The sequence below is a fragment of the Phaseolus vulgaris genome, chromosome 1, assembly GCF_051622355.1.
Source record: "Phaseolus vulgaris cultivar YP4 chromosome 1, ASM5162235v1, whole genome shotgun sequence".
Classification (NCBI taxonomy): Eukaryota; Viridiplantae; Streptophyta; class Magnoliopsida; order Fabales; family Fabaceae; genus Phaseolus; species Phaseolus vulgaris.
Genome location: NC_143498.1, coordinates 7168817 through 7179821, shown reverse-complemented (window position 1 = coordinate 7179821; position 11005 = coordinate 7168817). Strand labels below are relative to the sequence as shown.

General features: G+C 33.9%; 1 protein-coding gene across 6 annotated transcripts; it reads left to right on the top strand.

The window, feature by feature from the left end:
• Window positions 1-1637: 1637 nt before the first annotated feature.
• Window positions 1638-10736, top strand: LOC137813345 (DNAse I-like superfamily protein). Of its 6 annotated transcripts, XM_090299427.1 has the most exons (17): window positions 1671-1783; window positions 1856-2234; window positions 2867-3033; window positions 3491-3556; window positions 4091-4173; window positions 4883-4935; window positions 5907-5988; window positions 6117-6148; window positions 7483-7564; window positions 7678-7770; window positions 7858-7890; window positions 7960-8048; window positions 8145-8263; window positions 8351-9297; window positions 9435-9520; window positions 9780-9864; window positions 10391-10736. In XM_090299427.1, the coding sequence occupies exons 5-17, from the start codon at window positions 4162-4164 to the stop codon at window positions 10472-10474; spliced, it is 1797 nt and encodes a 598-aa protein (XP_090155553.1). In that variant the 5' UTR covers window positions 1671-1783; window positions 1856-2234; window positions 2867-3033; window positions 3491-3556; window positions 4091-4161; the 3' UTR covers window positions 10475-10736. The 6 variants fall into 6 exon arrangements, with proteins under 6 accessions (XP_068471627.1, XP_090155552.1, XP_068471626.1 ...); XM_068615526.2 differs by lacking the exon at window positions 4091-4173 and having other exon boundaries at window positions 1638-1783; XM_090299426.1 differs by lacking the exon at window positions 4091-4173 and having other exon boundaries at window positions 1638-1783; window positions 10363-10736.
• The last annotated feature ends 269 nt before the right edge of the window (window positions 10737-11005 follow it).

Below are 11005 nucleotides of genomic sequence, written 5' to 3'. Positions count from 1 at the left end.
CTGCTTTCTTTGATATTTATAATGTTTTGATTGTTGAGTTTGACGGAGTTATTCACACTATTGAAGAAGCAAGAAAGATAGATTTTTCTATATGACTTGAATTTGATTTTGCCTTGGTTTTTGTTGTTTCTACTGCTATGACTAATGTTTATGGGATTATTCGTAATAATTAGTGGAACAAATGCCTTGATTATTGTGAAAAAATCAGACTTAGGATTAACCAAACCAAAAAGAACATAGATAACTTCCGAAAAAACCTTTCTTGGAAGCTTAGCTTGTGTTGATCATATGTTACATCTTGAAACTTTAGTGAATTTTTCTTTATATTCTTTGTGGGTCTGCCTTGGTTCTCATAGTTGTCATTAGAAATTTCTTTGATAATATACAAGTTATTTAAGCATTTAATAGACCATGTAAAAGTTGTTAAATGAAATATATTCGTGAGTGAAAAGCCAAGAATATAATAACATTTTGTATAATGTTGCCAAAGTAGAGATGATAAACTAGTACTACTAATAATATATTTAAATAAGAACATTATCTCATAAATAATAATTTATAAAATATTTTTGTATTTTTTTTAACGACATTTAATCTTAATTTTTATTTAAATATTCACTTTAAATTATTACAACATTTGATATTCATTTACGTTAAATTATCAAATTTAATAATTTATATTAAATTAAAATTCAATTAATAACACTGATTATTAATATCAATAATGATTAAATTTTTAATAACTCATAAATTTATTAAAAATAAAATTATCTATTAGTATAATAAGAAAAAAATAACAATCTTAATATAAAAATTATTTTTATTAGATTTGTTTGAACTTAATTATTAAAAATCGAGGTAATTACATATTGTTAATATTAATATACAATTAACTTTTGAAGATTTTTTTTTTATAAATTTAAAATCCTTAAATTTATTATTATTAATGTAATTAACTTTTAAAAGTGTTCATTTCTTTTGCTTTTTGTAAATTTAAAATCTTATAGAATTAAGTTCAAAGGTACTTTTTACTCTATAAATTAAAAATTTCTTAATAGCTCTTTTCAAAATTAAGCAGTACAATTAACCTTGAAAAAATCCCTTATACTTTTTTTTATTTTATTTTGTAAAATTAAAATTCTTAATAGCTCTTTCAAAATTAATTATATATTTATTTTGTCTCCTTGATCGAGCTGACCGCTGACCGACACACCCAATCCATTAACGCTCAGATCAAGGTCAGTAAAGACAAATCATAATTAAGAACTAAGTAATACGCCTCTAAGTGTGATCCACTCTACTAATCCAATCTAATAGGATAAGTCCATTAAAACAATATAAATAGCGCATATTCAAAGAAAAAGTACAATAATCACTGTCCATTTCTGAGTGTCGAATAAGCGTCAGAGCCTTCTGCAAGTACCCCCATTCGACAATCACCTGAGATAGAACGATCGATACTTAAAGGAGTAGCAACGTAACACTAAGGTGAGAAGGAACATACTAAAGCTCTAGTAGACTGTCCGATAAGAAGGAAGGAAACGAAGCCAGCCAACAATTCTCTAGGTCTCATCTCCTTAATGGAAACAATATTAATTATATTTTTTCTTAATAATCATATTTCTTCAAAAACAAAATAAAAAAAAACAAAAATACAAATAGTGTGAAGTGTGGTATTCTCTCCCCACTCTCTGCAATGAGACGCGCTCCTCCCTCTCTCCATCTCCTCGCCGCCACTGACACCGCCGCAGCCACCGCCACCTCGATGTCTTCTTGTCCTCCCGTACTTTTTCTCTCTCTTCACACACATTCATGCACTCACTATCTTATATTCTCACTCGTATATTTTTCGCAGCATCGAGGACGCGGTAGAGGCTTCTCCGGCCGCCCGTACTCTGGCGGCAGAGGCCACTTCATCTCCGGCGACGCGCACTTGCTCTCGGTCCGCGAAGCCAATTTAGGACTCCGGCGAGGCGAGAGTGGAAGCTTCACGAACCAAACGCCGGATAATCAGAATCCCCTGTCTAACCTGAGACCTCATCCACCGTCGCTTCACAATCAGCGTCCTGAGTTCCGTAATCGACCTCATTCCCCGCACTTTCGGCCGCATTTCCCGCAGTATCGGCAGCATCCTCCGCCTGAGCACCGGCCGACGTTTCGTCCGCATCCCCCGCTGAGGCCGCCATATTATCGAGACTGGGAGTTTGCCCTGACGCCGCCGCCTCCTCATTGTGGTAACATTATACTTGTGCTGTGCGATTGTGACTTAGATTTCTACCTTAGGGTAGGAACCAAAGAAGTCAATTTTTGGTATGATACTGAATGTTATTATTTGGATACCTGGCGTTTCTGCATTGCATTGTTCAACATGTCAGATTATGAAAACGTAATGTTGAGTGGAAGCTTGGAGTTATCATTGATCATAGCAATCACTAGCTTTTGGTTTTGACTTTTGAGTACTGATTTTCTTTTATTCGAGAAATCAAAAGCCATTAAGGAACATCTTTCAGATGAGTAATTTGAGAAATGGCTCTTGCTTCGCATGCAAATTTGACAAGTTTGAGTCAAAGAGGAGGGCTTCTTGTTGGTAAGAAGAATTGTGGTGTTGAGAATATACATTTTTTTGCTTGAAGTGAGCCTGATGCACGAAAGTGAATGGACATGCATGAAAATGTTAACATTTGATAATTTGGATTAGCTAGTGAGAGGAGGATAGGCTTGAGATTGATTGTTTATCAGTGTCCCTCCTCGTGGTTTGATTATTTATCAATATTCCTTTCGCTCCTAGTTGTTCATAGTTGATTGTTTTTTAATTATATGTCATCAGACTAATTTAGCTTATTTTTTTTCTTTTACCTTTGCTCAGAACGGTTTAAAGTTCTTTCCTATAATATATTGGCTGACTACCTTGCTTTGGACCACCGGAACAAACTTTATTTTCACATACCTTCATACATTTTGGACTGGCAGTGGAGAAAGAGAAGCATACTTTTTGAGTTGGGGCTGTGGTCAGCTGATATCTTGTGTTTACAGGTTCATAATTATGTTACATACCCCAATGTTTGCTCCTCGCTTAATATGCTTTTTCAACATGTTTGTGATCATATTATGCTGTATATTTTGGTTTGGCTTCTGGAATAATCATGGTATAAAACACGGATGTTGAACTTGGCAATCACATTTAAGATAAGACATATGGCAAGAACAATTCTTCACTTCCAATAGTTAAAAACAGACTTGGACTTTTTTATTTACCCCATTTTCAGAAAGGTATTTTGCATTTGTTTGAAACAAGATTTTTGAGTTTCATTAACATCTGAGCTTAGTAAGATTTGTATCTTTGGAATTTTAAATTTTTTCTTTGACCTCTTTCTTTGTGGTCGAGTAATATTAATTTTTTTAACTGTGTTGTGTGTGTGTGGAGTTTCACTTGGAAAAAACTGACTGTATATAGAACTATTCCCTTTTGATTTTTTGTTATAACTTCCAGGAGGTCGATAGATTTCATGAGTTGGCAGAGGAGTTGAAGCCTAGGGGATACTGTGGCATCTGGAAGGTGGGTTGGAACTTGAAAGTGCCATTTGCCTTAAGGTTACATGACATGAACACCCATATTCTGAACTTTTCTGTTCAATGCTGCTTGTGCATTTTTTGATATGCATTGGTTTGTTTTAGGCTGTTTCTAGTTTGAATTTATATAGAAGGTGTTTTCAGTGACAGTGTTTTTGTTTTTATTCAATGATCAGAATATCAGATGTTAGTTTTCAACGATTTAGATAAAAATTTATCTTACTTCCGGAAATATTAAAGTGATATTTTTAGTCCCTCAAATGTTAAATTGAAACTTCCCTCAAATTTAAAAATGTTTTTTAGTCCTCCAAATTTATAAATATTTGTCAGTCCTCCAATTTAAAAGTGGGTATTTAAGTATTCTAATTTGGAAATAATTTATTTTGGTTTTCAAAGTTGATGTTATTGAAAATTTCTTGGCATAACTAACACATTTTAATTTGAGAAAGACAATTTTAACCGTATTTGGAATACCTTTCCTGTTTCTCTCTTTCTCATTATTTCTATCTCCTTATAATAGTGATATGGGTGATTGCTCCTATGATCGCAATGACGTAGGCCCTTATCTTCTACCTTGTCACATGGTCATGAATGAAGTTTGACGTAAGTTTTTTCAATTTTCTATCCCTTAATTTTTTATGTGAAGAAGCAGAATGAAACAAAAGTTTCACATTCGGTTTTGAATTAGAGATGTTAATTCATTTTTTCAATTTGAGGGACTAAAAATCAATTTTAAAATTGAGGAGCTAAAAAAATTGTTTTTAAATTAAGGAGACTAAATTAAAATTCAACCCAAATTCGAGGGATAAAAAATATATTTTATTAAAAAAAATTTAAAAGTGAATTTTGATGTCATTATTTTAGTTACACTTGTCATTGTTGATGTGGATGTCGTTAGTGATGTCCTCAACGAGTGTAACACCATTAGTGCTGAGGGACCAAAAATAACATTTTCTGAAAGTCAGGGACTAAGCTAATTTTTAATTTGGAGGACTAAATAAGTGATCCAAATTTGAGGGACTAATAATATATTAAGCCAAACAGTTACTATGCTTTAACTTGATGAGGATATTTCTGCACTTGTGCTTCATCATCTAGTTGATTGATAGGCTACTTTTTCACTTCCCTCCAATATAATCAACAAGTTGTAACTTGGTTATGTGCAGTGACCCATCTTCAGATCACCTTTCAGCAGTATTTTTCTTTTTACATTGCCGTACCCATTCTGATTGATTATTTCCATTAAATTTTGAAAGAAAAAGAAATAGTTCTGTTGCATTATAAAGTCTAATAGCATTCGGTTTACTTATAGATGCGTACAGGTAATCCAGTTGATGGCTGTGCAATCTTTTGGAGAAAATCAAGGTTCTCTGCAAGTTTACTTTCCTTTTGTTGCTACTTGCTGATTATCTTATTGGAATTTGTTTTCTTCAATAATGATTAAAAATTCACTGTATTGATGCATTTTTAGTTTTGTTAAGCTTCTTTATAGCCATGCAAAATTATGTGTTTCTTTTGCAGTTTGATTTATGTGCATTGTTTATTTGGCTTATACAATTTTATAGCTTAGAATGATAATATAAAAGTGTAGTATTCTACACTAAAATGATGTGTAGAAATATGATGTATAAGCCTGTCTTGTCATATTAAAGAAGTAATATCGTTAAGTATTTGTTGGAGATCTCACATCGACTAGAGATTATAGCCTTTCATTGTATATAAGTGGGTGCAAACCTCAACCCTATGAGCCGGTTTTATGGGGTTGAGTTAGGCTTAAAGTCCACTTCGTAATATGGTATCAGAGTCATTTCGAGTCTATCCTAGCGAGTGTTTATTGGGCTTATCAGGCCACCCGCTATCGGGCCGCTATCGGACCACCCATAATATATAGTCCCACGCACGAGTTGGCAGTCTCGGCGTGAGGGGGGTGTGTTGGAGATCCCACATCGACTAGAGATTAGAGCCTTTCATTGTATATAAGTGGGTGCAAACCTCAACCCTATGAGCCGGTTTTATGGGGTTGAGTTAGGCTTAAAGTCCACTTCGTAATAGTATTTATTGACAAATTGAAACTATTATACTCTATAATGCCTCAAGCAAATGTGTTATTTTTGGTGGCCTTTTCTTTTTATGTATTTTCTTTATGTGATCTTGTTGATAATTGATTCATCTGTATCATTTTGTGATTATTCGTTTATGTTGTATATTACATTATTACTTTTCCCATATATTGTTTTTGTGGTGGAAGGCCCGCTTGTCCTGATGCTTTGTTAATACATTTGTTTGTATTTTTCTTTATTTACACATAATAATCTCATTACCATGATTTATCACAGGTTCAATTTGTTATATGAAGAGTGCATTGAGTTTAATAAGCTGGGACTTAGGGACAATGTCGCCCAGCTATGTGTACTAGAGGTACGTAATGCTCTCATACTGTCATCTGCTTTGTTCAATTTTGAGATAAACTTAGAATGTTCAATTATCTTACTCTTCACTCCTTAATTGATTTCCCTGGATTTCTTTCCAATATTTTCATCCACCAGATCATTAATCGAAATGGATCTCTCCCATCCAGGTAATTATTCTCTTTCTTTTGGCTAATTGGGTTTGTATATATCTTCTTTTGGAAAATGTAAGAGTACCTATGCTTCATATGCATGATTATCAAATCTGGAGAGTGGAGTGGTCAACCCCAAAATGATATAGTGGGATTGTTGCTGTACTAAAAGGCAAAGACTATAGATGCAGGACAGATAATTATGTGCATATAAATACTAAAAAAGAACAACTATCCTGATTTAAATATAAATATACATATATATATATATATATATGTATGTATATATATCCAAAATTAATAGTCAAAAGTCACATTATAAGTAAGTATCAAATAATTACCATAGAAAGGAAAATATTGGAATTTAATAATAAAAGGGAGCCTGTGAAATGAGGAACCCGACACATTGAAGAACACAAACAAAAACTGAGTTCATACATGCATGGAAAGAGACTCGTGGGTGTCTAGGAACAGGAACATAGACCTGTGGTTGTCAGAAATGGCCAGGCTCAGCCACAATATTGGCAAGCTGTGGGTTTTAAACCCTAGATGTTTCTATTGTTGAAGGTGGAGGGAAAATCAAAGAAATATTTGAAAAATCTTGGTGAACACAGAAAATAGGGACAAAGATGAAACTTGATTCAGTATGACACCGCAGTGTTTGAGTTGTTGCAATATTGGCTGTGATCATATCTGTTACCCTTAAACAGAGGGCACTGGGCACCCCATAGAAGCCTCAAGCCACTCTGCTCTGATCTGGTGCTATAGTGCCCTGATCTTATGTACTTTCCTCTAAGTTCTTCTAACAGCTGGTTACTGCAACCATTTAGAGTATCTGTTGCATCGTATGTAGAAATACCACCTTTTGATTGTTTAAACAGTAGGAAAACTGTAAACTACACTATAACCCCTTAAGAAAGATATCTCATTTAGCATCTCACCTGTCCAACATATAGAGTAGAAACAGATTTACAAAAGATTGAGAAGGTTACTGTTACAGTCCGCAAATTATTTTTCTTTTTAACGATAAAGGTCAAAAGTTAAAATGAATCAGTGGAATATAGTTTCAATTAAGTTCAGCATGACAGTAATCTTTCTTAAATAAGGCATTTTGTTATGAAACAGGTTCACGGGAGCATTTTATTCTGTTATCCATATTAGAATGAGTTACAAGGTTATGGGATTATTTGAGTTGACCTTTGATTGGATTAGGAATTTGGGATACTTGCTGCTTTTTTTTTTAAAAATAAGTGAGGGTGTTTCATTGCTTTAAGTATTTCTTTTCATATTTTGTGCCATGGGATATTTTTTGCATTCTCAGCATAACATAACATAAACGTCACTCTCTGCAGCTTGACAGGCTCGAGTAAAGTTGTGGTTTGTAACATTCATGTGCTTTACAATCCTAACAGGGGAGAAATTAAGCTTGGCCAGGTGTGCACTGCCTGCTTGACATGACTTTTTTCCTTTTTGATGAAGTCATCTATGCATCTGATACTGTAAATTCTTCTTGTAATTACCTTTTCCTTTATATTTAATTCAAGCAGGTTCGAGTGCTACTTGATAAGGCTAAATCTGTTTCTAAACTCTGGAATGATGCCCCTGTAGTTATCTGTGGGGATTTTAATTGTACACCCAAGGTAATTTTTTCTATTATGGTTTATCATTTTATTTTTGTAAAATGTTATCACAGCCTTTTGACATTAACCATTTTAATCTTGTCTCAGAGTCCGTTATACAACTTTATATCAGAACAGAAGGTATGTACTCTTTTGCTCTTCTCTACCTACGACTTTGACATAAAAAATGACATCTTTATATTATTGCAGTTAGATCTGTCCGGAATAGATAGGAATAAGGTATCAGGACAAGCTTCTGCAATTCGTGCATCAAAGCCCTATTATGGTCCTAATGCTGGGTAGACTTTTTCGTACGAGACATTTATATGGTGATATTTATTGGGTTTCTTGCTTTATGCATAAATTACCTATTAATATGTTTTAAAATTTTCCAGTGAAAAATCTGCTAGTGGTTCAGTTCAGGCCAGATCCACTGAAGGTGTCAAGGAAGTTATTGAACAAAATAACTATCGGTCGGACATGACAGACCTGGACACTAAATGTCACAGTTTGGGTAATCAACATACTCACCCATTTTTGGATATGTCTGTTAAGTCTTGTACAAATGTTGAGTGTGTAAATGAAAATGATGTATTTGCAGGAAAAGATACTCAGGAAACTGCTGTTGACCATTCAAAGATCTTTTGTGAAGTTGGTAGTATAAAAGAACAAGATCCTTCTTATAGTGAAGGTAGGATCCATATTGTTCCTGTAATTGGTGATATTAATGACATTACACCTGTGACCTCGACCTCTTCAGCTACTGAAGCAGTTAACAGAGAAAAAACTGGGATGGGAAGCAATGAACATATACCAGATGCTGTCCCAACTTCAAATAAAGAATTAAGCAAAAAATCCAACTTACATGTCCTTGAAGAGAATGAACAAGTTGAGTTTGACTGTTCCCCAACTCTTCTTCAGGAAGATAATCAATCTTTCACAAGGGTGAGGATTGTTCTTGAGTCAACAGATCTAAACAATGCAGTAATTTCTCCAACTAAGCCATCCAGCCAAACTTCAGTTTCCAAAGCATTTGAAGTCCCTTGTATAGAGTATGGAGATAGCCCATCTCATGAAGAAATTGCTGATGACCAAAATAGCAGCGCATCAACATATCTAGTTGATAAATCGCATCAATTGTCCAACATTAACTTTCCACTTGATGATAAAGAGAAATCATTCTTTGATGAGATAGATAAAACCGTCACAGACTGTGAAAATATTGATGATAACAGCAGTTTTGTATCTTCCTTACATAATACTGAAGGAGTTGCTCTTGACACCAGTCCATCAAAGAAATCAGATCTTGATAAGTCCTATCAGTACAAGGAATTAAATTCTGCTTCCAACTTGTTGCTGCCTGTAGAAAGCAATGAAGTTGAGGATGACTTATCACGTAGTCAGATTTCTAAATCTATTTGTGGGCAGGAAGCTACTTATAATCCAGCATTGTGGACCCCTACGGAGATAGAAACTGCAACAGGAAATGAAGATTGCACCTTCTTGGAGCACCCTTTACTTCTTAGGAGCACATACACTGAGGCAATGGTAATATCTAAATAGTCGCTTGCTCATTTCTTTGAACCTTACTTTATTTGACAAACTAGCATATCTTACACCTCATACTTAAAAGCTACAGTTAAAGTCTGTATTTCCACTATACCTGTAAACTTGTATAATTGCAGGATCGTTCAGGGACCAGAGACCCCTATGGAGAGCCCCTTGTTACCAGTTATAATAGGCGCTTCTCGGGGACTGTTGATTACATTTGGTAGGTGCTATAAGCTGTTCAAGTTATTCTGCCACTGATTTGCTGTGCCGTGCTTCTAATTTTATTTTGAATTATAAAGTGACAATAATTGCTCTGAAGTCGTGACTAATGTTCTTGTAAATGCATGTTTTTTTGGTTAACATTGCTGATTGATTCTCTTGAATTTTAGTATGCATTCATTTTTTTTTCTGTACACTTATGTTTACCTAAATGAAAGGAGTTAATATGAATGTACTTTTTCCTTTGATCTGTCATTTAGGCGATCTGAAGGTCTTCAAACAACCGGAGTTCTTGCTCCGATGGCTAAATATGCCTTGGAACATACTCCGGGATTCCCAACAAAGGTAAGAAAACTTAATTTTTGTCTGAAATATTGCAGATGAATGAGATTTATAGGTGGGTTTTTGGGATTTTTCTTTCACTCATCATTATCATTATGTTGCGCATATCTCAGGTCCCTAAAAGTCTTGGTACTATCATATTAGTCCATGAAAATAAGAAAAGTTTTTTAAGAAAAACCCTAGAAGAACCCTAAAGGTGCAATCTGCCATTCACTTTGCTACAAAATTTAGAAAGTAGTTAAGTGGTCTTATTAACATATATTTAAGGTCCAAATTCCTAAATGTCAGTAAGTAATAAGTTTAGAAACTATTTGACATCAATATATTTTGAATTTCTTAGTTCCTGGGCTGATTTTTGAATTTTTAAGGACCAAGTGGTGTTTCAATTTAGGTTTCCATGATAGCCGTATGTGTTGACAACTGAACTAGATTCCTTTCATGTATAATTTCCCTTGATTCTGCAAACTCTAACCCGAAATGTGTAACTTTTGAATTTTTTAGTGTTTTTTTTTGCCTATCAATTGTACAGAAATGGGGCAGTGATCATATCGCATTGGTGACCGAGCTGGCTTTCATGAAAGATGGTACCGACATCTGCACCAAGGTTAAATAGCAGTTCATTCAGTAATCAGTAGGTTTATGCGATTGTGTTAGATATTCGGATATGATGCCAAGTGAAAAGTGGGGGCATATGGACCTTAGGAGGCACTTTTATTTCAACCACGATTTTCTTTGACACACTTGTAGCCTGTAGGATAGATAAAGGTTCTTCTGCAAGTGTTTATTTGTAAATTAAATATTCATACCGATCCTCAAGTCATTCCTGTACATTTAATAAATGCTTTTAGTACATGATATTCATATCTGTCATTTTATTTTTGAGCTACTAATTAACTGCTTAAGATGGATTGAATTTGGTATTTTCTCAAATTTATATTGGTTTTTGGCCCCAAAAGCATTTATGTTGGTTTTAAAATTTAATGATCAAAATTTAGATTACTTAAATTGTAAGAAAGATTTTGTAAGATCTACTTTATTTACTGGTTCGTATTTTCAAGATAAAAATATATTATGTCAGATTAGTCCAATGAATAAAAATGACCTTATATTAATAAATTATTATAGTAGTTATATGTATATAAAA

Bases quoted from the DNA above. Each gene is read 5' to 3' on its own strand.
- LOC137813345 (XM_068615525.2), top strand. From the start codon at position 1,697: ATGAGACGCGCTCCTCCCTCTCTCCATCTCCTCGCCGCCACTGACACC. The intron at 3,557-4,882 runs GTGGGTTGGAAC...GTTTACTTATAG, and splicing joins GATACTGTGGCATCTGGAAG to ATGCGTACAGGTAATCCAGT. The intron at 6,149-7,482 runs GTAATTATTCTC...CACTCTCTGCAG, and splicing joins AATGGATCTCTCCCATCCAG to CTTGACAGGCTCGAGTAAAG.